The sequence below is a fragment of the Pseudorasbora parva genome, chromosome 17 (genome assembly GCF_024679245.1).
Source record: "Pseudorasbora parva isolate DD20220531a chromosome 17, ASM2467924v1, whole genome shotgun sequence".
NCBI classification, from domain to species: domain Eukaryota; kingdom Metazoa; phylum Chordata; class Actinopteri; order Cypriniformes; family Gobionidae; genus Pseudorasbora; species Pseudorasbora parva.
Window position 1 is genome coordinate 28,675,021 of NC_090188.1, and position 27,504 is coordinate 28,702,524.

A 27,504-nucleotide genomic window follows, 5' to 3' on the forward strand; every position below is an offset into this window, starting at 1 on the left:
CTCCACTCGATGTTTCAGAGAACCGGGGTTACGATAGTAACCTATTGTTCTCTTTCATCATCTCGTTTCGAGATCCACCTATGGGAGAGACATGGACAGCTCCCCGATTGCCCAATACACTCACAGTGAGGTCCTGTTAGCCAGAAAAAGACGGTCACCCCGAGGGGCGGGGCACGACGCGTCTCATAATCATGAACTTGCCACACCGACGCAACTGCGTAACTGCGGTGTGAAGCAGGACATGAAACATAGGCTATGTGTGTCACACATAAAGAAGGCAGGGTTAGGAAGACCTCACCCCCAAGACCGAATGTGCTACTGAGGTTCTGGTGACATCCAGCCTGTAGTAACGCACAAACGTATGGGGAGAAGCCCAACTGGCCGCAGAACAGATATCCTGCAGTGATACTCCCCTGAACAGAGCCCAAGAGGCGGCCAAGCCCCTCGTGGAATGAGCTCTGATGTTCCCTGGGGGTTGCACTCCCTTTGATTCATATGCCAAGATTATAGCGTCCACAAGCCAATGTGAGAGGCGTTGTTTAGACAGGGGATCCCCTTTGCGAGGAGGAGCCCATGAAACGAAGAGTTGGTCACTCTTCCGGAACGCGCTGGTCCTAGACACATACGTTTGTAACGCACGGACTGGACACAGGGCATTTAGCCTCTGATCCTCCGCGGAGGAAAAGGGCGGAGGGTGAAAAGCGGATAGCTCCAACACCTCCGATGTGAACGCAGGGAAACATTTCGGCATGAATGCTGGATTAGGCTTGAGGAAAACCTTATCTCCACCCAGAGAGAAATTGATGCACGAGGGGTGGACCGAGAGTGCATGTAACTCACTGACACGTTTGGCTGATGCCAAGGCCCAGAGCAAGGCTGTTTTGAAGGACAGCAACTTAAGGGGAATATTCCCCAGAGGCTCAAAAGGGAATTGAGACAGAGCTTCCAGCACCATGGAGAGGTCCCATTCAGGGATCGTTCTCCTAATGACTGGCAAGGAGCGACGGGCGCCCTTCATAAATCTGCGGATTAGAGAATGCTGCCCAACCGTTGAGCCCTCAAAACCCACATGACAAGCAGAGATAGCTGCCAGATAGACCTTAATAGTGGAAAAAGACCTGCCCTTATCCATAAGGTCTTGGAGGAAACACAAGATATCAGCGACTGAGCACTGATATGACGTGAGACCCCGCCCATCACACCACTCATCGAACACCTGCCACTTACAGCCATACAAGGACCGTGTAGAAACGGCCCTGGCATTCTGTATAGTAGCCACCACGCGCGGGGGAAGCCCTAACGCGCTTAGGTTCGTCCTCTCACGGGCCAAGCCCAGAGAGCTATCCTGTCCGGGTGTGGGTGATAAATCTCCCCGTTCGCTTAAGACAATAGGTCTATGCGGAGGGGGAGGCACCACGGCTGGGCATACAACAGAGGGATTATCTCTGCCAGCCACGGCGCTTTGGGCCACCTGGGTGCTATCAGGATGAGAGAATAACCCCCCTCTCTCGCCCTGGCCAGTGTGAGAATTATCAGGCACAGGGGAGGAAAGGCATACAGCAGCACTCTGGGCCACGGGTGGGCCAGTGTGTCCACCTCGAGGGGCGCGTCCAAGTCCTTTAGCGAGAAGAACATAGGACAATGGCTGTTTTCGCGCGAGGCGAACAGATCTACGGGCGCCCGTAGTCTCATCCATATCATGTCTACTATCTGAGGGTGGAGGTGCCAATCTCCGAAGAGCGGGTTCCCCCTCGATAGAAGATCCGCGCCTCTGTTCAGAATTCCCGGAACATGAGTCGCGCGTAACGACAGGAAAACTCGCCCGCTCCATACCAAACGCTTGTAAGCTAGGGCATGAAGCTTCGGCGAGCGCGCGCCGCCTTGACGATTGATAGCCACTGTCGTGGTATCGTCGCAGCGTACGAGCACATGATGTCCCTGCAGACGAGGCAGAAAATGATTCAGAGCCTTCTAATTGGTTAGAAGCTCTAAATAATCTATGTGCTCTGAACGTAGTTTGCTCGGCCGCAAACCGTTCACAGTTCTGCCCTCCTGGGTGGCACCCCAGCCTGTTAGGGACGCGTCCGTCGTCACGACTTTCCGCAACATGACAGTCCCCAGAGGGGTACCCTGTGCGTAAAAGTCCGCGCTCTTCCAGTGGCGCAGAGCTGCAGCGCAGGTGCGCGTCACTGTTACAGAGCGGCAAAGATCGTGTAACGGGCTGAAATGTAGTGACAAAACCCATTTCATGAACGCCCTCATCCTCAGGGGTCCTAGTGGCAAAAACTGGATAGCTAAAGCCATAAGACCCTGTAGCCTGAGACATGTGCGATATCGCCCCCTCGCCCCCTCTCTGAACTGTGACAGACAGTTCGTCAGAGAGAGAACGCGCTCTTGAGAGAGACGCGCTCGCATGGAGACTGAGTTGAGCTCCATGCCCTGGAAGATCACCCTCTGACTGGGTGTAAAGTTGCTCTTGTTCACATTCACCCTGAAGTCCAGAGATCGGGTGTGCGCGAGCACACGGGAGGTGTCCTGCAACACCTTTTCCCTCGAATCGGCTATGATGAGCCAATCGCATATGTATGTCAGGATCCGTAGACCAGACATTCTTAGGGGAGTGAAGCCCGCTTCCACACGCAAACAGAAAGTTCAGGGGCTTAATTTTTGCCCGAACGGAAGCACCGTGAGTTCGTAACAAATGCCTTGATAGGCGAAACGAAGAAACTTCCGGTGTGGTGGATAAATGCTTATGTGGAGAAAAGCATCTCTCAGATCGACCGATGTGAACCAGTCGTTCCGTTTCATGACACGGGCGAGCGAACCAAGGGTTAACATTATGAATCTGTATTTCCTCAAATGTTTGTTCAACACCCTGGGGTCCAGAATAGGACGGAGGGAACCATCCTTCTTTGGGACCAGGAAATAACGGGAAAAGAAACCCTGGTTTATCAGATTGTGGGGAACCACCTGAATCGCACCTTTGTTTAGAAGAGAGGAGATTTCCACCTTCAGGACGTGGGCCGTGCTTTCCTCTGTGTGAGAAAAGAGAACGATGCTGAAACGTGGATGTTTCATAGCAATCTGCAGACGATAGCCCTGTAATATCATGTGTAATACAGTAAGCCAGGCTGACACACAGCTCGTGTGAATGCTCGTCCGGGCCGTGCTGGCTTCGAGCATGCCTAGCTGGCTTATTTGTGATGCAATGGCGCCCTCTAGTGGAGAAACTAGGGACGACACGTGCAGGTTCACCATTACGAGAGAAAGGGTATTTCCCTACATTGAGAGGGTATCTCGCTGTGACGAATTCATTTGATTCGTTAGATTTATTGTGTTTTTTGTGTTTCTGTGTGTGTTGTGTTTTCTGAGAAACACTGGGGCCGAAGCCTTTATTATTTGGGTGAGGGGAACACAGTATGTGCGGTGTGGTTACACTGCTTTTGAACTTTTCCTCATGACAATCCCCTTGAACAGGGGGGAACACACATCGTCCACTAAACACATGGGCTGGGCAGCCACGGGAGGGGGACACCCTACAGCAGGAACCTTCCGTCCTTTGGACAGGGGTTCTGGGGCAGGAAGAAAGCCCAGAAAACTTCTTTCGAGGCTTTTCCTTGACCTGATTAAAATTACGTCCCAGGACCGGGGGGTTAGGCAAACGCACAGGGGGCGCCTGGCGTGGGACCGTCTTCCTGGGGAGATACAATATGAAGGCCTCGTGCTCCTTCTTGTCGTCGCATCGTTGTTGCATCATAGCAACTGCGGGGCCAAAGAGAGCCCGGCCGGGCTCTACCGGGGCGCCTGCGATACGTTTCTTTTCGCTATCCGGGAGACCAGAGAGGTTGAGCCAGAGCGAGCGCTCTCCTACCACGGAAAGCGCCATCGAGCACCCGCAGGTTTGGACGACCTGACGAGCATTACGGAGAACGAGGTCGTTAACCGTGATGATCTCCTTCCACAGTGCAGGAGAGGGAGAAGATCCCTTATCTAACTGCTGGCCCAGATCGTCCAGGATCTCCGCTTGGTAAGCGGAAAGGAGGGAGGAGACATTCAGAGTCCTAACAGCCAAGGCCGAGGATTTATAAACGGCCTGGTGCACCGAGGCAGAAAAACGGTCCATCCTGTTAGGAAGGACCGGCTTCGGGGGGGCGGGCAGCCCTCCCTGGACTGGGTTGAGGTGTCTGGCAATGGAGGGCTCAATGGCAGGCGGTTCGCCCATGCCGCGAGCCGCCATATCTTTAACCTCCAGCCCCGCGAGACCGTGTTTAAGATCGAGCGGGTCGTTCCAGTAGTGCCTCATGTGCTTAGCGCACGCTGGAAGAACGGGAAAGAGTTCTTTCCTCGGGCCGGGGGGGGCTCCCAACACTTTACCGTCATAAATATCCCTCTCCTGGTCGGTGGCGCTCTGTGGAGCCGGCCATTTAATGTTGAGACGAGCGGCCGCTCACTCACACACATCCAGGAGGATGGATTGAGGCAAGGCCGCGGGGGCGCTAGCCTGGGGAATAACAGAGGGCGGGATGGCCTCCTCGTCCTCCGAAATTTCAAGAAGGCCCGCGTCGTCGTAATCACCGGACCCGGCAAGATCGTAGGCGAGCGGGAGGTTACCCATGAAGATGTCCTCTTCGGGGAACTCAGGATTGGGCTGGTCAGCCAAAACAAGAGCCGTCGCGCCCCGGGAGGTCCCCGGTAGCGCGCTATCGTCACCGTGTTCCATATCCGAGTACAAGTCGAGCTCGCCACACTGAGTAGCGGCAACTTTAAGGCGGTGTCGCAGGAGTTTCTTAGGCAGTACCAGGCAGTAACTGCAGTTCTCCGGGTTCTCTATTGCCTCCTCTGCGTGCTTGAGGCCCAAGCAGACCACACAGAAAGGGTGAAAATCCTTAGCGGCGATAAGAGACCCACACGCGGCCGGGCAGGCCCGTAATAGGCTAGACACAGAAGGAGAAGACTGAGAGAGCGACATACCCGCGAAAAACTCAGAAAGGTCCGTGGCGGCAGCCGTGGAACAGGAAGACGGACGAGAGCGCGAGCGGCTCCGAATGCAGACACAGAATGTGGCAGAATAGAACTGTCACGCCCGGTGGAGGCTGATCTGGCGATATTTCCTCCTGCAGACAATAAGTGAGCAGCGCAAATCTAACCGAACTGTGTCAGTGCAGAGATCGCGAGAAGCGAATGTCAACTGATGTACAGTAGCGTATGCAGCCCATATATGCCCGCTGGTAAGGGGTGGGGCCTTACTGGGCATTGGCTGCGCGCTCCTGCCTGTCTTGTCAGACTTGGTGCAATTGGATGCTTCTGCAGAGGTCAGGTACGGATGCCCTTCCCATAGGTGGATCTCGAAACGAGATGATGAAAGAGAACTACAAAATTAAACGTAACAATAAAATAATGCTATTTATAAAATCATGAGTATGTATGCTTGTTGCCAAGGTGATACAACATACAAGCAAAAATGAGAGACTTGTTTATTAATTATGCTGTCATACTAACTGCAATGCTTACACAAAACATGAAGAATATGGAGAAGAACGACCTGTTACATGGGTTTGAAAGTCTTTTTTAGACACGTATTCAAAGTGTAGCCAAATCTGCTGTTCTGTCTCCATGACGTAGCTATTGTATTTACAGCCGAAGGAAACCCAACCTTTTTCTTTTCTTTTGCACAACATATCCAGTGGGTGAGGAGGAGGAGTATTAGTATTTGGCATTGTGGGAGTTTATAATATTTATAATATTATATTTATAACCATTTATAATATTCTATGGTAATCTAGTGTTAAACATAGGCCTATATGAGGCTCAGTTTAAGCGTTTTAAAAAAATTATCAGAGGTTTGTTTGAAAATGTTATAAGGCCACAGAGCTACAGAAACCAACAAATAACATTTAGCTATTATTTCACCTTATGTTTAAAAGACTAATGGAGGTGCAGTTGCCTACTTAATATGAGAAGTATGATGATATAGATTAGAGAACGCAAGTACAGAAAGAAGAAAGACAATTTAGTGGCTGGAACTGATGACATTTTGTGATAAATTATGAGATTTTTTGTGACCATTCCATTCCAATAGTTATAAATATGGCTGATAAATAGAAACAGATGAGGACATGGCATATTGTAATTGTCAGGGTTCTCCTCTGACAGCTCTGTCTATTTTGTCTCTGTTTAGTGTGTCTTTGTTTGTGTTGTGCTTGAACACATGTCTCTGTCTTAGTTTGTGTTCGCCCTGTGCTCCTTGTGTCCCACCTCCTTGTTTCCTGTTACCACACCCCCTTGTTTAGTCCTTATTTCACTAATTGTGTGCTCACCTGTTCCTTATCTGAGTGTGCTCACCCTTCCCTGCTCCTTGGTTGTCTGAGTGTGTTCACCTGTTCCTCATGTCCTCTGCTCCCTTTATAATGTGTGCTTTTTCCCTCATGTGTTGCTGGTTCGTTATTTGTTGTGCCTACGTGTGCTGTTAGGCTATATGTGAGTACTGCTGTTTGGTCCTGCCTTGTTTCCTGTGTCTCTAATTTCTGTCCTGCAAGCAGAGCTTCCCTGGCCGCCTGTTCTATTGGTCTAGCAGTAGTTTGGTGTGTTTCCTGAGATACCTGATTGCATTGCCCTAGGATTCCTGCCTAGCCATCGCTGGTTTCCTCTGGTCTTGCTGTGCTCTGACAGTTCTGCTCTCCAGTCTACAATCTACATGAGCTGGTTATAGTGGTTGCTCTTTCTGCCTGCTATTGTGTTCCTTATCTGCCACTGTTTGGACTGTGTGCTCCTCGTCACCATTGCCTGTCTTCATCATCTGTTATGTCAATAAACCCCTGATCACTCATTCCTGCATTTGAGTCCTCTTTCAGAGAATTGTGACAGTAATGTGTTTAAAATTGCTACATATTTACCTGGAAATACACAACAAATGTGCACTGCATATTATTGTCAGAGTTATGTTCTCTTTTGGCCATGTTTTTTTGTGTTTTGGTTCTATCTTTCTTGTCTGCTAGTTTGACCCAGTTTCTCAGCTGGTTTGATTATTATTCTGTTCTCCTGTGGTCCCATTAATGATCTCATTAGCTCCTGTGTATTTATACACCTTATTCACCAGTTCATGTCCTGTTTATGTCAATGTTGAAGTGTGTTAATCTGTTTCCTTGCCCGTTCTGTGAGTTTTGGATTAAAGACTATTTGTATATTATCCTCCTGCGTCATGCGCTTAACTCTGAGCAACCGCCCCAGACAATAATGTACATAAAGCCAGGAACAAATTGCATCCCTTGTAAAACCACATGGTGGAATCATTTGGAAAATCTTCTGAAGAATTTACAACAAATGCTTCTGCACACAAGTGTGTTACATTCCTGGAGCTGACAGGAATGTAACACACTTGTGTGCGTAAAAAAAGGTTTAGATATGTGATAGTATTGACAGAGAGAAACTGAGAGAAGGCAGAGTATGACTATGGTTGAGACCACATTACGTTTGATTTGGTAGCTGTCAATAACTTCAAGCAGAGGTTAATGATGGAAAAGTATTATGATATTCTGATATTGAAATTTCAGGCATTGACAGTACTGTTGCATAAAATGTGTTAAAAGAGTAGGAACCCAAATGAAATGTACATTAAATTTCCATGCGAATCATGCAATGTTTGTTAGAAATTTGGATTAGAAAACAAATGTATGAGCTAAAAAAACAACTGACATTTGATTTGGGAGCTCCCATTACCTTCAACAATAGTTAACGATGGGAAAGTTTTATATTTTGATTTTTTTTTTTTTTTTGGCATTGACATAGTACTGTTGCATAAAATGTCCTCTAAAAGAGTAGGAACACTGATGAAATTTACATTACATTTGCATTTTCATGCAAACCATGCAAGTTTTGTTAAAAGTTTAGTTTAGGAAATAAATGTATGGTCTCAGCAGATAGGGTGGAGGTTGGCAGTTCATTCCACTTGAGAGGTGCAGAGAGGGTGAGAGGTTTGAAGTAATACATTAACTCTCATAATTCTCATCAAAGCTTTGATGATTTGCATTGCTCGGTTTGTTTGGATCAGTTTGAGACACCAGGTGGCAGCAGTGCTTCAGGCAACAAGTGACTGTCTGCCTTATTTGGACATACTACCAGTGCAAAATCTTTTGAATTAGTCACAGTACATTGTGTGTAGATAAGTTGCTGTTGTTGTATTGTACTGTTTTTACTACTCTATATCATTATTTATTGCTGTAGTAATAACAATACACAGTACATGAGCTTATTATTCTTTAACTACCTGACACTTTACTATTGAAAAGTTAAGATAACGATTGATTAAGTAAGATACATTTTTTTAAATTATTTTTTTATTTAAATTTTTTACATAGTGTACATAACACAACAAAAAACAAAAACAATGCGGGGGGAGGTCTAACATAAGCAAGGCATACTCATCGATTCAGTGGATTATTACAGGGAGAACAATACACAAATACACTATTCAGGCTTGAGGAAATCCACAAAAAGGCTGCCATACAGTTTGGAATTGGCAATGAGATTTGGACTGCAAGGAACGTATCCTTTCCAGCCAGGGCCATGCATAGCCATTTTGAGGGCCAGTGGCCCAAACCAAAAAAATGTGTCTTACTTAATCTCTTTTAGGTCTACCCCGGGGTTCCGCACCTGGCTACCGCCATCCATTGGACACCCTTCACATAGCTGTGAATATACTACAAATTTACATGCATGTACTGAATAATTAACCAGCATTTATTAATAACAGAACGGAAATTATATAAACATAATAAAGATTAGGTAAGTCTAGCTTTCAGTTCACAATTATCTTAATCATATATTCTAGATTTTCCCAAAATTATCCTCCTGCGTCATGCGCTTAACTCTGAGCAACCGCCCCAGACAATAATGTAAAGCCAGGAACAAATTGCATCCCTTGTAAAACCACACGGTGGAATCATTTGGAAAATCTTCTGAAGAATTTACAACAAATTCTTCTGCAAGAACTCTAAAGGCCCTCAATGATTGATGTCATGACGGACATGGTTTGAGGCAATGAGAAATATAAATCGAAATTTCTTTTACCTTGAAAAATTTACCTTGAAAAAATGCTTGGTGAAATTACAGCTTTGTGAGAATCATTTTCAAACTTAATCCTGAACTTGGTAAAACAATTATCTGATTTAAAATATGTTTCAAGCCTTTAAAATATGTTCTAGCTTAATATGTTTTCCTTCTGTTCACTTTTTTCTAACACTTTTTTTCTTTTCTTTAAGAGCCCTATACCTAGAACCTTCTCTACCAGCTGCCACTGATTTGAGTGAGAATTTCACTGATTTCTGCGCAGTCAGTAAATTACACACAAATAGTTTATGATAACTAAAGAAATGACAGAAAGAGATGATTTGTTATTTATTTTATTTGCTTATAAACAGCACCCTAACACCTAAACTGATACAGATAGGCCACTGATGTTAATCACTTAGACATACAATGAGATATTAATAATATAATGATTTCTTTTGTTCTTTTTTTTTTTTTAAACAGATTTATAAATGCACAGATTTCAACTAGTTACACAGTACAGTTGCTAGCCATGCTGGCAGCGGCCCCCACAGCGGCTCCGACAGCCCCCACGATGGCTTTACCTACCAAAGGAATTCCAGCAGCACCTAATGACATGAAAAATGTCAGTAGAAAAAGCTTGTGTAGCCTATTTGCCCCTTCCATTAATCAATCCAGATATTTGTCTTACCAGCTGCTTGAAGAGTTGCTACCACGCCTCCAGCTGCGACCCCTCCTCCGTTAGCCACGGCAGCAGCTGACATCATACCGGAGGCAATGGAACCTGCAGTAATTCCACCTGCGGTGAAACCGGCCGCTGCTAGAACAGCTGGAGCTGCTGCAACTGCTGCAACTGCTGCAACTGCTCCGACTATTGGTTCAGACGGATACAAATTTAAAAGCCACTTGAACAGTTAGCCTATTACTAACATTTGTGTTGCAACAATTAAGATCATGTCATCGAGTAAACCGAGATTTTTACCTGCTCCTGTTCCAGCTGCAATAATTGTACCTTATAAGAAAACAAACATTAATAACTGTGACTGATGAATAATAGGCTAAATATTCTGCAGTTAGCTGAGCCTGGGACGCTCTTGAACTGACTACTTGTGTGAGAGAGGTTGAGTTTAAAAGCCTCGGGTGTGTCCTTTTCAGGAAACGAAACTCATCTAGCCTATAGATTTATAGCCTAGAGTTAAGCGAACATTTAAAATAACACATTATTAAAGTATTACAAACTCGGTGCCTCATTTGAACAGCAAGCAGCCACACAAACAAATCACAGGATTGAAATTTATATTTTTATTCAGAAGGAAGAAAACATAATTGAAATGTTGGCTAAACGTAGTGCAATAAATTGGCTCCGTGTGAACGTGAAGCTCTGCACATGACTCGCCACACAAACCTCAGAGGGCAATCCTCTTTATGATAGTTTTATTTTATCCTCTTTTTAATAATCACTTCATTAACCAGTGCCGATGCAGCTGCAACAGAATCACCGTCAGACAAATAGCATGTCAATTTCTTCTGCACAACATAATCCGGCACTGGGTGTGTGAACTAGGGATTGTGGAAATCTTTAATTTCTGTGCCATTATAGCTAGATATGAGCAGGGCCTAATATTAACACTTGTTAAGCACCATATGCAAGTAAAAATCTTTTTGGCAAGTATAAAACAGTGTCAATTGCCAGATAGTTTTATGAATTCTAGCAATGTAGTGTTGTGAGAACATGAACGACACTAGGGACAGTTTTCAATCTTAAAATATTTCAGAACAAAAAGATGCAAAAGGGAACTTAATTCGTTACTTGCTGTGTAAAATTTAATTTGCGTAAACAAATGAAGTACTCCCACATCTGCATCTCAGACAGTGAATACTGAATTGAACTTTTCATGTCTTGAAAATGAAAATTGAAAAATGCCCTTATTGGCAACTATGCATTGATGTCACTTTCCTGCCGGAACGCGCCCCCCTTAGCTGGACTGAGTGGCAAAAGCACTGCTGAATCCTGGATTTAAGTGATGTTTTATTTACAAATTTCAGGAGATGCACGTTCAGACAATTAAACCTAATTAACTTTAACTGATTTCTCAACCGCATGGTAGACCTTACTTTGAGTGTTAGTAGGGTGGAGTCCAAACAATAAAAATATGATAAAATACAATAAAAATACATAAACACCTGTTTGCCATAATTTTCCAAAAGTGTACATGACTGTACGGTTGATATGTCTGTAAAGGGATAAAATAGCCAGATAGGACAGACTCAAGTGTGACAATAGGGCCTTCTGAGAGTGGATTATGAGGATGTCCATTGGGATATTTTATTGTTTTCATCAAGCAGACATAGTAAAAAAAAAAAAATACTATACAATAATAATATTACTAACACCAACACAGGCATAACATTATGACCACTGACAGGTGAAATGAATAACACTGATTATCTCTTCATCACGGCACTTATTTGTGGGTGGGATATATTAGGCAGCAAGTGAACATTTTGTCCTCAGAGTTGATGTGTTAGAAGCAGGAAAAATGGGCATATGTAGCAAGCAAGGATTTGAGCGAGTTTGAAGGGCAAAGTTGTGTTGGCTAGAGAACTGGGTCAGAGTATCTCCAAACCTGCAGCTATTGTGGGGTGTTCCCCCAATACCACTGGCAGCGGTTCAGCTGATCCTCATACTGTGATCCTCAGCATGTGTGTAAAGCGTGAGCTCAACGTGAATTCATCTGATCCTCATACTGTGATCCTCAGCATGTGTGTAAAGCGTGAGCTCATTGTGGATGCTACACACTCCGTTCCAGTTGGCGGTGTTAAACGCACCATCCAAGCTGGTCTTCCAACCACCATAAAACATGTAAAGAAGAAGAAAAAGTTGTGCATGGTATAGAGTCTGGGAATCAACGTCACTGCGCGTTGCATTCTGGGCAGTCGCCGCCATGTTTAAGGTCACGCTCAGGAGCGTACAATGTTAACAAATATGAATCACTAGAGAAAAAAACGACTGTATTCATGTTAATAGTTTTTAAGAACTGCTTGCACAGAATGAATGTACTAATATTTGAATCTCTTGCGTAGATGAGCACTCAGTCGTAATGCCAGGTCATTGCACATATTCATCACATTTCATACAATCAAATCATACAGGCGTCTATCGCACCACACACAGGACAACACATTGATTTCTCTTTCACAGTTTTTTTTAATATAGCCTAACAAAAAGTCTGTATCTGATATTTTTAAAATAATATTGCTTGATCTCAGCCAGTGGGCCGTTTGTTTAATCAACATATATCATATCGCAATTCCATAGCGTAACGTTAAATCAGAAGGGATTCACTGATGTAGTGTCTGTGTCCTAAAGCCCATGAATGAGATCCAATGTGCTGTTTCCAGGAGGGAAAGCTAAACAATCACACTCAATTTGCGATTAGGTTTCCACTCCGGTCGTGAGTGCGATTATGGCAGTTAATGACACAACACACATTCACCATTGTAACTTTTTTTAGCTGAACTAGAAAAGCGTCAGTTTCCTATACAACACAGTATCGACAGCGGCCTCCGTGACCTAAAGTCCCAAAATGCATTGTGTTGCTTACGTCATGGTCCTAGAATCTGTTGTTACACCGCAGAAATGGTGAGTGGTTTTACATACTTTTAGATGTGCAATGTGGTCTGGTCTTTTTTTTTTTAGCAGAGTACTGCTCACACATGCTACATGTGCACCAGCCTTTTTACCTTCAGTAATCACACCAAAATTGCTAGCTGCAGCTAGTTTGCATATCAGTATTTGTGAATTGTTAAGCTGCAGCTTCAAGTCTCACAGGGAGTTTGTAGTTTGTAGGCCACGCTCCCTCTCTCACCGTCTCGTTGCCCCTCCCTATCGTAAATACAATTGTCCCAACAGTTATTCCGTTTTCAAGGTCTTATCCACGTCATTACATGCATGTTTCCATAGTCACTTGTTGATTCTTTCACCCCGGAATTAGGCCAGTAGTGACCTTCTGTTACGGTACAGAGGCTACGGAGACAAGATGGGAAGTGATTCAGGTTTATTCAGCGACCAGCAAAGTAAACAGGTGATTCGGTGAATTACTTGACTGAAGTGCAGATATGCCGGTGATGGTTCGTTGGGTTGATACTCTGGGAATACTTGCAGGTGGCGGTTGTGAGGCTCAGGCGATGGACGATAGAGACACCAAGCACACACACGCTGGACACAGGAAGACGCTGAAGATTAGGAAGTTGATACTGGAGATAGGTAAGTAACATCGAAGGAGTCCTTGAAGTAAGCAGAAGGGTTGGTACCTTTTACAAACGAGACCGGACAGTGAATGAGTGCGTGTGTGTGCCTTTTGTGGTGCCGCTGATGATTGGGGTGATGATGAGCTGCAGGTGTGTGTGGTTAATACTTAGGTGAGAGCGTGCGCTGTGATTTAGTGACGTGGGAGCCTGGCGTGTCTGTGACACCTTCCAGATCTGGAGCAGGTGCCAGCTTGCCCAGAAGAACAAGTCAACCCATCTCTTGTGATGCCCATTGTACACCATTCTCAACACTGATCTGTAACATAGAATATTGCGCACATACACAGATACACTGTCTTTCCGAGGTTGGAGCTGATTAAGCTCCAGTTCTAACCAGTTCTAACCAAAACATACTGATAACATGTGCTTTCTTTCAGTGAGAGGGACACACAATAGCAAGGCAACATTAATCTTGACTTTTTAGTGTTTCAGTAAAAGAAAATATAAAAGGAATAATGGCCCCACTTTATATTAGGTGGCCTTAAGTACTATGTACTTACATCAAAAAATAAGTACAATGTAAGTACTGTGTTCAAATTGTATTGCCAAACCCCTTTCCTGATACTGAGGTGGGATACGGGTAGAGTCAGGCACAGGTGTGGTAGTGTGGGTCAGTTTAAGGGTATAGTTAGGTTTAAGGGAAGTGCCAACTGTGTAATTACAAAAGTAACTTCAGAAATGAATTACAGACGTAATTACATGAAGGTATTTAAAAGAAAAGTAATTACAATGTAAAAACATGTATGTACACAAATTATTAATTAAAATGTTAGTACATAGTAAAGGCCACCTAATAGAAAGTGGGTCCAATCATTATAATAATATAGGAAAATAAATATTGATTAAGGTTTTGTTTGATATAGATATAAAAAGGTACTTTGGGTTTGGGCCAAAATTTAGAGCCCAGAGCCAGAAAAAATATGCATTAAGAGCCAGGGGGTGAAAACAATTTGAAGATCAAGGTAAATTCATTTACTTACTTAATTTGTCTTCCGGGAAACATGCAAGTAGCTTGTCTTCTGTGTTTCGCGGCATTCACTCTGAAACTCAATGCTGCCATCTGGTCTATTGCCACTCAGAGGGCGTAACCGTAGCAACTGCGACCGGCGGTAACATCATGTGCATACCCTCTATTAAAATGTTGAATGTAAGTTGCGTTCACAATTATAGCTAAAATATGGCGTATCTCTCTCTGATGGGGATCATGGGAGCCTATATTCTTTCATCAAAACAACAAAATTAAACGTAACAATAAAAGAATGCTATTTATAAAATCATGAGTATGTATGCTTGTTGCCAAGGTGATACAACATACAAGCAAAAATGAGAGACTTGTTTATTAATTATGCTGTCATACTAACTGCAATGCTTACACAAAACATGAAGAATATGGAGAAGAACGACCTGTTACATGGGTTTGAAAGTCTTTTTTAGACACGTATTCAAAGTGTAGCCAAATCTGCTGTTCTGTCTCCATGACGTAGCTATTGTATTTACAGCCGAAGGAAACCCAACCTTTTTCTTTTCTTTTGCACAACATATCCAGTGGGTGAGGAGGAGGAGTATTAGTATTTGGCATTGTGGGAATCCTGTGGCATTACACCATTTATAATATTCTATGGTAATCTAGTGTTAAACATAGGCCTATATGAGGCTCAGTTTAAGCGTTTTAAAAAAATTATCAGAGGTTTGTTTGAAAATGTTATAAGGCCACAGAGCTACAGAAACCAACAAATAACATTTAGCTATTATTTCAGAAAGGCCACTGATGTTAAACATTTAGACATTCAATGAGATAATAATAATATAATGATTTCTTAAAAAAAAAAAAAAATAAAAAAAAAAAAAAACAGATTTATAAATGCACAGATTTCAACTAGTTACACAATACAGTTGCTAGCCATGTTGGCAGTGGCCCCCACAGCGGCTCCGACAGCCCCTAATGGAGACTAATGGAGGTGCAGTTGCCTACCTAATGTGAGAAGTATGATGATATAGATTAGAGAACGCAAGTACAGAAAGAAGAAAGACAATTTAGTGGCTGGAACTGATGACATTTTGTGATAAATTATGACATTTTTTTGTGACCATTCCATTCCAATAGTTATAAATATGGCTGATAAATAGAAACAGATGAGGACATGGCATATTATAATGTGTTTAAAATAGCTACATATTTACCCGGAAATACACAACAAATGTGCACTGCATATTATTGTCAGAGTTATGTTCTCTTTTGGCCATGTTTTTTTGTGTTTTGGTTCTATCTTGTCTGCTAGTTTGACCCAGTTTCTCAGCTGGTTTGATTATTATTCTGTTCTCCTGTGGTCCCATTAATGATCTCATTAGCTCCTGTGTATTTATACACCTTATTCACCAGTTCATGTCCTGTTTATGTCAATGTTGAGGTGTGTTAATCTGTTTCCTTGCCCGTTCTGTGAGTTTTGGATTAAAGACTATTTGTATATTATTGTAACACACTTAAAAGAGATGACAACCACGTGATTTGGTTGGGTTCGTTTATTCAGTCGGCACCATTTGCTACAGCTCCGTACCACACAGTACAATACCACACTAAAAACTGTTTTTGTCTCGTCAAACCTCGCGTGAACAACAAACAAACTCTTCTTCTTCTCTTTTAGGTCTACCCCGGGGTTCCGCACCTGGCTACCGCCATCCATTGGACACCCTTCACATAGCTGTGAATATACTACAAATTTACATGCATGTACTGAATAATTAACCAGCATTTATTAATAACAGAACGGAAATTATATAAACATAATAAAGATTAGGTAAGTCTAGCTTTCAGTTCACAATTATCTTAATCTATATATATTCTAGATTTTCCCAACATTATCCTCCTGCGTCATGCGCATTAACTCTGAGCAACCGCCCCAGACAATAATGTACATAAAGCCAGGAACAAATTGCATCCCTTGTAAAACCACACGGTGGAATCATTTGGAAAATCTTCTGAAGAATTTACAACAAATGCTTCTGCAAGAACTCTAAAGGCCCTCAATGGTTGATGTCATGACGGACATGGTTTGAGGCAATGAGAAATATAAATCGAAATTTCTTTTACCTTGAAAAATTTACCTTGAAAAAATGCTTGGTGAAATTACAGCTTTGTGAGAATCATTTTCAAACTTAATCCTGAACTTGGTAAAACAATTATCTGATTTAAAATATGTTTCAAGCCTTTAAAATATGTTCTAGCTTAATATGTTTTCCTTCTGTTCACTTTTTTCTAACACTTTCTTTTCTTTAAGAGCCCTATACCTAGAACCTTCTCTACCAGCTGCCACTGATTTGAGTGAGAATTTCACTGATTTCTGCGCAGTCAGTAAATTACACACAAATAGTTTATGATAACTAAAGAAATGACAGAAAGAGATGATTTTTTATTTATTTTATTTGCTTATAAACAGCACCCTAACACCTAAACTGATACAGAAAGGCCACTGATGTTAATCACTTAGACATACAGTGAGATATTAATAATATAATGATTTCTTTTTTTTTTTTTTTTAAACAGATTTATAAATGCACAGATTTCAACTAGTTACACAGTACAGTTGCTAGCCATGTTGGCAGCGGCCCCCACAGCGGCTCCGACAGCCCCCACGATGGCTTTACCTACCAAAGGAATTCCAGCAGCACCTAATGACATGAAAAATGTCAGTAGAAAAAGCTTGTGCAGCCTATTTGCCCCTTCCATTAATCAATCCAGATATTTGTCTTACCAGCTGCTTGAAGAGTTGCTACCACTCCTCCAGCTGCGACCCCTCCTCCGTTAGCCACGGCAGCAGCTGACATCATACCGGAGGCAATGGAACCTGCAGCAATTCCACCTGCGGTGAAACCGGCCACTGCTAGAACAGCTGGAGCTGCTGCAATGGCTCCGGCTATAGCAGAAACCCAGTTCAGTTCAAATATACACAATACAGATAGTCTCTAATCCACAATACATATTGTTGATTTTTTGTATTGCTACAACCCTAATGAATAATGTGAATTCAGACATGCTACTCCTGTCACATACTTATTTTCTCCTGCTAGTAAGGAAGTGTGTGATTTCGGATACAGCCAGAGTAGAGACTAAAAGGCCTGAAATATGTTTTAGATAAGGGAGACATACAGAATGTCCAGTGCTGGGGTACTCCAAGACAGGTATGGTATGGTAAAAATATGGTATGTTTGGAATTAATTAATAATGATCAATATATTGTTTTAATATCTATTCATATTTCCTAATGTTAGTTGTAAATGCAACTGCACATTGTTCATGTTAGGTCAGGTTTATTAACAAAACTTTTGTTTTTATATTTATATTGTTGATTTAGACAATGTAACAAAACAGCAGATAGAAGTATTTTCAAATAGAGACTGAAAGCAACTGACATATAAGATTTGCATGGGGGGGGGGGGGGGGGGGGGGCAAAAGGCACCGACATAGATTATGTCAGAGCCTTTTTTCTCTAGATGCAAATCTGTAGTTTTTCTTTAATTTTTTCTTAATTTATAGAAGCTAACATGAACAATGAGCAGCCGCATTTACAATTAATGTTAACAAAGATTAATAAATACTGTAACGACATATTGCTTGTTAGTTAAGATAGTTAATGGTGACACCAGAATAAAAATGTTTGAGCTGTTTTAATTAAAAGCAACTTGTACTGACATAAGATATATGACAGCTCAACCATTTTAACTTTGAACCATTGAAACCCAGCAAAAACAATTTTATAATATTTTAATTTTATTTTTTTACCTGCTGCTGCACCTGCTGCAAGAACCGTAACTAGAGGATAGATGGGCAAAAACAAGTTAACTGTCTGTTGTTGATAAGCATTTAACAGTTTTATTAAAAGATACTTACTGGGATCCATCTTAACTCGACTCGGTTAAACAAGTTAATTAAGGATGATTTTTACTCTGTTTTTATATGGGGGAGCTTGTTTTATAGCATCTGGGCGTCTCTCTTTTCAAGAAATGAACTCGAAACTAACACCACAATACGCATGCGCTGTGTAGTAAGTTTCGATTACGTCATGAAAGTTAAAACACGCATACACGCAATGACACAAATTACATTGTTTTACATATAACATCTTTGCAACTTTGTTTGACAGGATATATCAATGGTATATATATATGAGTTGAGTTTGCAGTTTAACTTGATGTCTATGTCTGTATGTAAAGTATATATATAGGCCTATGGGCTATTCATCCCCAATAGCCACAACATTATTTTCTCCCTAGCTATTCAAAGTAATTTTGAGATACTGGATATGCACTTTGTATTTTCTATCCAACGGCACTGCCCAAGAAATGAAAACAAAACCAAATCACAAACAAATAGAGCGGAACATTATAAACATTGGAGGAGGGCAGACTCGATTATGGTTCTGACGTAGATACTGTTTGTTTGCTTTTTTTATTATTATTTTTTAAATAAAGTTAATTTACAAGGACAAGGCCATCAGACAATAACGAGAAACACATAAGTTTGACCTTAAAACTGATATTGCAGGCAAGAACATGGAATTGGCTATAAAATTCCCACAAAAAAACACACACACAAAAAAAAAAACAGAAATACAACAAATGTTTAATTTTCATAAACCCAGGGAAAACACATAGGCTACATTCACATTAGATTTGCAGATGCATACAATGAATAGCTATATACTGTAGGCTACAGACAAAGTGCTCAAAGTCCCTCACAACACCATAAAATTAAATACAACAACATACATGCTTTCGCAAAATAGCCACAATTCACCTTGGTCTATTCAATACATGCTGTGCAATTAAATCTTGCACCGGTGGTGGGTTGCCAACACATGACTGGTGGTACCACCTGTCACATCCATCACAGACAATATGAATGATCATAAAACATTCACAAAATAATATTTATTTAAAGGAAGTGTGTGTAAGATTGTGGGGAAAACTGGTACTGCAATAACTTTCAAATGACTGCAGAGCGGTGTGTCCCCCTCCCCCCTGACTCAAGGTTGCCGAGTTACTGCGTGGTTACAGGTGGATAGCCATTTATCCGCCTACAGATAGGCTGCAGGATCCAGCAGGAACATTTGTATCTGCAGCAAGCGGCAACCTCGCGATCTCTCTTGAAGCCAAAACGGAAGTAATGTAAACTGCAATTCCTCAACTAGCCTCTAGAGGCAGGCTCCAGAAGAGAGCAGAATCTTATTGAGCCCCATGTTAAAATGCCCAACTTTACAGCAGAAAAAAAAACATGTTTACAGCCTGGTACAAATTGTGTTTTTGCCTATATGGCTAATTTTGACCTTCATGACAACTGTGAGGGGGTGAATTTTTTTAGGCTATAACTTCTTCGTTTACATGAGATAAAGCCTTAAAGTTCTGCAAAATGAAGGGCGTGGTTACAGGTGGAGAGCCATTTATCTGCCGTCTATAGTCATTGCGTCACCTCAGCTCTGCGCAGATACAGCCTTTTTACCCATTTTCTCTTATCTGGGAGTGACACTCGATGACTCGCTCGCAAGATGGCAACGACCAGCTCTCCCCTACTTTAAGCTTCAGAACGGCTTATTGGAATCCTATGGGTAATGTCATAGAAACTATGTCCATATTTTTTTACAGCCTATGATCTGCAGCTGTTGTAACTAGAGCAGATCTGGCAACCCAGATGCCGAAACACTACTGACTTTGTGATTGATAGATAGGTGGAGGGTGGCACTTCAGGCCAAAACACAACATGACAACATCAACATCAGTTGAGGGCTGCAACAACAACTTTTAAATGACAATATCCTGGCTGGACTACTGTTGTCAGTGATAAAAGGATTTGAAATGAACATGATTTCTTAATGTCTAGTGACATATATCAGGGCCATTTTATGATTAATTGAAATACATTTCTTACTCCTTTAGGTTTAAGTTCCTTTAGCTTTTTTCCTCTTGTAATGTAACCCCTTTTTTTAGTTGTGTTATCTATGGATGTCTTCTTATAGTTTTAAATGTTTTATGTTATCTAAAATATCAGCATTTTATGGAAGACCATTTCCTGTCAGATCTGCTGGTCTTGGGCTCTGTGGGACTTTTATGTTGAAGTGTCCTGTTTCCTGTGGCCAGGTTGGAGTTGTGTCCATTTTCATGAGTGTGCTCCAGGTGTGGCAGTTTCCCTCGTTGAGCCCATTTACCCCTCTGTTTAAAGCCCTTGTATTCTCTGGTTCTGTCGGTCATTTTTTGATGTCATGCAGTTCCCTTTGTGTTCTTTTTGTTTTGTTTAGTTTTTTTTGTTTCTGATTTGTTATGATTGTTTATCTTCATTAAAAATCTGCCTGCATTTGAATCCTTACCTCTGCCTGCCATCTGTGATTTCCTCATTCCGTGAAAATGTTCACCACAGAAAGAACATTGCACATCATAATAATCAAAATTCTGATTTAAAAAGTCAAAAGTATGACAAAAAGTCAGAAATGAATCACATAAGTCATAATTATGATATACAATTCAAAAGTATGACTTAAAATGATGACTTAAACTTGTCCATTAATATAGACTGAGGCACATTGAGTCATTGACTCAAAAGCCAGCAACTGTGTATTTTTATATTCACTAGTGACAGGCAGATAAAGTAACCATTTTGGGTATACATTAAAGAACCTCAGTGAAAAGTTCTTAAAAGAACCATTGTTCTGTGTGAAGAACATTTAAATAATCGGAAGCAGATTTTTTACACTATAGAGAACCTTTTCTTCTATGGACAGTAGATTCTTCAAGTAAAGAACCATTTGTTTGTACTTCGCTTTAAAGCTTATTTTCTCTATGATTAATAAGGGTTTTTTCGTAAGTCATTTTGGGTAATAAAAATATCTGTAAAATAAAATGTCAATACACTTAACATGCAAAAACATTTTAATTTTTCACACTGATATGACAAGAATTGAATTATTAATCAATCCTTACTTTTAAGTAAGTACATTTATGCATTTTAGGAGAAACGATTATAAACAATAACACTATAATTTTAAAGCCGTTTGTGATCAGAAGCTCGATGGACATTTCTTATTTCCTCATCCTCTTCAACAGATCAACAGCTCCTCCTAACAGACCCCCTGTCACACCACCCACAGATGCCACACCAGCTGTTGCTGCTGCAGTCATACCAGCGGCACCTGAGAGCAAGGACAGAACACAAAACACCTCATGACATCCATAACTGAAAGTCACATGACTGACGCATAAAACAGGTCCCAATTGTGTAATTATAATAAAAACACATTCCATGTAGCCAGTCCTCCTGAGAGCCACTCCTCATACCAGGACGTCATATTTTAGTGAATTTCTGACACCATACATGTCAATTTGTAATCTGGATGTCCTGTAAAGAGCACATTCAGGGCTTTTCAGAGAAACACTTTTTTTTTGTTTCATCGGGAAATTAATATCTGCTTGTTTTTTAATGACTGAATGATCACATTTAGCACTCTTATGGAAATATGATATTTTGTAATAATTTATAATCATTTAAATCTGACTAATTGTCAAGCATTTTTAGGAAAATGCCACATGGTTTCTAATTAAAATATGACTTTGTTACAAAACAGGGTATTGATTTCATACATGTCCTCAATAGAGAACAACAGGACTTGCAGCATGTTTATCAGCCATTTTTAGGAGACAACTTGAATAGGGAAAGAAATTACATATCAATGTTCCTATAAATTAGCTATTATGAAAATGTTGTCAACTATTACTCTCATTATTATACTTCTTTTTTCATTACATGTTGCTCCAAGAACACAATAATATACAAATTAGATACAGTGTATACAGGGCGACAGACTGTTATATCTGCTGTCCTGAACTGCAATCATTGTTTATTTGTTGTGACTGCCCCTTTGACTTGGTCTCTTTGAAAAATAAACTTGACCACTTTTAATCCTGCAATTATCTACCCGGTGTATTAATTCATAATTTCTTTATAGAATTTGTTCCATCGGTCACAATTTGATTAAGAAATATAAAATTACTTTACCGTAGCCTACAATAGCCTCAGTACAGAATGGCAAACATCAAACCACCTATATATAGCACACAGAGGAAATTAATTTAAATTCTGTATTTTTATTTAATTTCATTGTTTATTATTTCATTATTTTTAATTTATAATTTATAACACTTTAGTTTTAAAATAGTGTTTGAAGCATTGTCTCCTGTGATTTTAATTCCTGTATAAATCCATTTATGCCACTTTAGAGAAGCATCAAATGGTAAGACCAGCGCCCGTGAACCAGACCTGGGGCAAGGCCTAAAGGAGGCAAAAAAAAGCCTCCTCCTAGGGCTGAGCCTTATTCTGAATAATAGTTCTATTGAGCCTGCAACTCTCAGGCATTTTACCTAGGCTGTGAGTGTGCAGGAACCTAAGGCAAGGTCTATGATGATAACCCAGAAATAATTGGAGACTGTAAAGGGGCGAGGACTTAAATCTTCTTGACCCCTTTAGGCAACGGACAACGAGGTTGTTCCTTCCCACCGATTGTCCGGCTCTGGGAGCGTGGAAGGCTGCTATGGCGCCATGTAGACCCTAAGAGTGGAATGGGAAAGACCCTTATCCAACCACTCTTGAAGGAAGGACACTATCAGCGATGTTGCATTTAGATGGTTTTTCACCGGGGATTGTGCAGAGAAAACTGACCATTTGAGGGCATAGAGGGGTCTTGTAGATGGGGCCCTAGCCTGCGTAATAGTGTTTTAGACGTTCTCGGGGAGGATTGTGGGCTTCCACTGAAAGGCCATGGGTGCAGCGTCCACAGCTCCGCCTGACCATCAAGACGACCAGAGGGAAAGGTGTAAAGAAGAAGGCTGGGCCAATCGTGGGCCAGCACGTCCCTGTTTTTCGAAAAATAAGTTGTGCAATGATAATTGTTCTCGAAGGGCAACAAGGTTGACCTCTGCCTTTCCGAAGTTATCCCAAATCCTCTGAACCACTTGGGGGTGAAGCATCCCTTCTTCTGTCCGCTCCCTGCTCCAGAATGTCTGGCACGTGCACTGCTCTCACTGAAAGTTGGGCTGCAGTGCGACCACACCAGGCGATCCTTCGCCAGGTTGAAGAGGCGTCTTGAGGAGAGCCCGGCCTGGCGCTTTATGTAGGACACCACTGTCATACTGTGCAAGCAGACCAGGATGTGGTGTCCCACTAGGTGCGGAAGGAAGGCTTGATGAAGGCTAAGCAGTTGATGTGTAGCCCGCTTTCCTCACTCGAGCAAACGCCGGAGACCAGCTTGCCCTCGTGTAGGGCTCCCCGACCTGTATTTGATGCATACGTGAAGATGACTCTCCTCCTGCATACCATTCCCCACGCCCCGCCCCATCCCGCTGAAAAATAACCAAGCCGCGCCCCATTCAAACCAGCAGGGGTCTGTCCAAGGGGCTAGGTCTGAGACACAGGCCTGGTTTAGCTTGATACGTAGGCATCCATGACACCAGGCATGGGGTGGAACTAGAGGTTTCTGCCACCAGTACTGCAGGGGCCGCATACGGAGCAGGCCCAACTGTAGCACCGGGGAAGCTGAAGCCATGAAGCCCAGCATTTTCTGAAACTCTCGGGCTCGGTTCTGGAGGAACCTTTTCTACAGCTCCCTTTGCCAGCAGATCGTTGACATTGGAGCACAGGACGCATTCATCCTTGCTGCTCACTGAGGTGGCAACCACACGGGGAAGACGCTTGTTTAAGGTATACCATTTAAGGTATTGATCATACATTAAAAGACTAATCCACAAGGATTTCTTATATGATAATTATTTTCAATACAGGTTTGTTACATTGTTTTTGTCTTATTAAGGCTAGTCTTCATAAAGGTTTAGTAAACACCTGCTGACTGGAGGAGCGCAACCAAACTTCCCGCAGCCACACCTCCCCCATTGGCGACAGCTGCTGATGACATCATGGCAGCTGCAGTAGAACCTGCCGTGACACCGGCCGCGGTGAACCCAGCCATGGAGAGCGCAACCGGGGCCAAAACCACCGCACCAGCTAATCAGCATAAAAACATATAACAAATAAATTATATATATATATATATATATATATATATATATATATATATATATATATATATATATATATATATATATATATATATATATATATAAAGCAAATTTAATACATAAATAAAATAATTATAAGCATGAAAAAACTAAATAACATTTATTTATCATTTAAAGCCTACTAGCATGTAAACTGGTCTAGATTTGCTACTTACCAGCTCCAGCTGTAACCCCAATGACGCTGTATAGAGCTAAAAATTAAATTACGTATGTTATAAGTATTTAAAAACAAATGACAATACAGAGGATAGATTTTGTGTTGTGCTGTTAAAGTGTAAGAGTAAGCGCTACTCACAGCTTGGAAACTTCATGTTTTCAAATAGTTTACATTAAACTTCAGCGTGACAACAACAGTATGACTTCAAGTTCTCATACACAAAGCTTGCTTCCTATTTTCCTTCTTCTTCTATTGCTTTTCTTAGCGTTTGGGAACATAGATATATATATAGATAGATCCATCCTTAGCGATTTTTTTTTTTTTTTTTTTTTTCCGTCCACCTCGGTCAAAATGTCAAAACCAGTCGTGAACGAGCTTTGTGCACATTTAAAGCACATGTAGGAATATCTATATCTGCAATAGACTGAATCTTAACTAGGGTGACCACCTGCTAATAAGCCCAAGGGAGGACAAACGGTATGCTTCTGAGGGACAATGTGGGACACTGCCTGGCGCGGCGGTGCCCCACCCCACGGGCAGATAGTGGTTTACCCATTTCTAGCACATAGCACCTTACATGGTATATTAATAATTCCCTATTCCCCTAAATAGGTGTAGCCTAAGCATGTAGGCTAATTGCTGATGTATGCTCATGAATAGGCCAACCAATGTGTATTTTTAACATAATATTTTGAACATTCAATGAATTGACAAATGCACTTCCACTTACGATTTACTAGCTATTTTACTTTACTTATTTTTCATTACAATTTATTCACTTTAAATAAATTATAATATAAAATTATAGGGTTAACAGAAATTGTAGTTGCTCAACACCACATGAACAGTAAAAAAAAGAGTAAAGTTAAAGTTGAACTAAAAGTAAAGTTAACTTCAGAGGTTCACGGAACGAGAAGGGGAGGAAGGATGGTGAACTTCCATGTGAGTAAAGTCTGCACTGAAAAAAAAGCATTCGTTGGCCTATTTTCGTCTTGTTTCAAGTCTAAATATCTAATAATTCTTACATTAAGAAACATTTACTAGGCATGTAAAAATTATTGTCTTGTTTTGGGCAAAAATAACTAAAAATTAAGCAAAATAATATGCCAATGGCATATTATTTTGCTTAAACTAACTTAAAAAAAACTATTAGTTTTTGAGTTATTTGTTCCCAAAACAAGACAATTACTTTTGCTTGATATTTTTGTATTTATATTTTGGCAAGAAACAAGACAAAAATGCTAAGTAAGAAAAGCATTTTTTGCGGTGTGAGTCTGTGTTGTTAGACATCGTATTTTACTCTGTGTCCGATTGAGAAAGACGTTTTGCAAGGGTCACAAAAAGGTCTCTCGGTATCCACCTCAACACCTTTCAGTCACAAATATTCATTTTCCCAGTCTTTCCCACTCCTTCTCTTTTTAATTGATGATTGCGGTGCCTCAGACTCCCTTTTTCGAATAGGAAAGTGCGCATCTAAAAAGTTCCAAGTGCGTATGTCTGGTATGCACGTGCGTGCGCTGTCATGACAACAACGAAAAAGTTGACAACAGCAGTTCAACTGGTGTGGCAACAGTAGCGTGCTGAACTGTCAAGTAATGTTGTTGGTTTGGCTGCTTGATGAACGAGGATATAGAGCGACCAACTTTTTTTTGAGAAAGCATTAATTAAGCGTGACACGGTCTCAATTTGCGGAACGCATGAATTTAGCTTCAAACGCTGTGTGCGCACGCGCGGGACGGGTGGTCACCCTAATCTTAACATCATAAAAATAATTAATCATCAGAGAACCCTACAGATAGATTGCACAGCTTTTAATGAAAGCAATGAACTCAGTCTAAACCAATTAATTGGAAAGAAATCATAAACCATCAACAAATCAGCCATCAAAATACATAAATCACAAAAACTGTAATAGGCTACAACAATTTACTCAAACCATGTTTTAAGTAGGCTATAATCAGTATCATTTGAATGCTTAAATTCCCTGTTTTGCATAAACCAAGTTGGTAATACTTTACAATAAGGTTTCATTAGTTAACATTAATGTATTAACATTACATTTTTTGCCCGTTGCTTGAACACATTTTGCAAAACTTCGCTCATTGTGCCAAAACTCTACACACAAGTAAACATGACACTACACTGGGAAATATACCATTCACATCTGTGTCAAATTGAAACTGTACAATCAAAATCTAAACTCTGCTATCAAAACCTAACATTCCTTTGTCAAAATGTAACTCTGATGACAAAATGATACACACTAGCATCATATGAATACACTTTCAGATCAGGGGGAACACACTAGTCTACTTTATATAAAACACTGCAGTCTTTAATTTTCACTGTTTTATTCAGTTCATCAGTTAGAAGCAATGCAACACTTACAGTTTCTGTTCTTTTTTTACAACAAAGGTTTTCACAACAACCAAAAATGAAAGTACTGAAATGTTATAAATGACATACTCAATACTGTACATCACAGTACTATACTTCACACTACAGTACAATCTCAATGGTACTGAATGTTACACAAAACTACCATTTTTTGTTACTAAAGGAGAACTAGCCAACTTGCAATACAGTAATGTGATACGGTACATGTAGATAGATACAGTCTGGAATGGAGAGTTGTTGTTTTCCAGTCTAAATGGATGCACTATATACTGTGAACCGGTTTAGATGTGGAGGACTCTCTGGCCAGCCATACACCAATGCTCTAATATCATCTGAAATATTGTTCTGTGTATAGCCTCTTTGACCATCTCTCTCTCTCTCTCTCTCTCTCTCTCTCTCTCTCTCTCTCTCTCTCTCTCTCTCTCTCTCTCTCTCTCTCTCTCTCTCTCTCTCTCTCTCAATGCTTGCAAAGTTCTCAAAATGGC

General features: G+C 41.3%; 2 protein-coding genes and 1 long non-coding RNA gene across 3 annotated transcripts in view; all 3 read right to left on the reverse strand.

The window, feature by feature from the left end:
- Positions 1-18,364, reverse strand: part of LOC137045001 (interferon alpha-inducible protein 27-like protein 2A) — a 42,354-nt gene extending 23,990 nt beyond the window's left edge. Inside the window, exons 1-3 of the mRNA XM_067421420.1 lie at positions 18,242-18,364; positions 18,134-18,163; positions 17,106-17,267 (exon numbers count right to left, since the gene is read on the reverse strand). Coding sequence (XP_067277521.1) covers positions 17,106-17,267; positions 18,134-18,163; positions 18,242-18,251 — 202 coding nt within the window. The 5' untranslated portion in view covers positions 18,252-18,364. The remainder of the gene's footprint in view (positions 1-17,105; positions 17,268-18,133; positions 18,164-18,241) is intronic.
- LOC137045502 (uncharacterized) lies at positions 9,518-10,227 on the reverse strand. The gene is made up of 3 exons (XR_010898784.1): positions 10,028-10,227; positions 9,737-9,898; positions 9,518-9,653 (listed from the first exon to the last, which is right to left on the reverse strand). It is a non-coding gene; the product is annotated as an uncharacterized lncRNA (long non-coding RNA).
- A 2,888-nt stretch (positions 18,365-21,252) lies between the features above and the next one.
- On the reverse strand, positions 21,253-24,886 carry LOC137045373 (interferon alpha-inducible protein 27-like protein 2A). Its single transcript, XM_067421963.1, has 4 exons — positions 24,761-24,886; positions 24,621-24,656; positions 24,230-24,391; positions 21,253-21,530 (listed from the first exon to the last, which is right to left on the reverse strand). Exons 1-4 carry the CDS (start codon positions 24,774-24,776, stop codon positions 21,421-21,423), a joined length of 324 nt encoding a protein of 107 aa, XP_067278064.1. The 5' UTR covers positions 24,777-24,886; the 3' UTR covers positions 21,253-21,420.
- Positions 24,887-27,504: the final 2,618 nt, after the last annotated feature.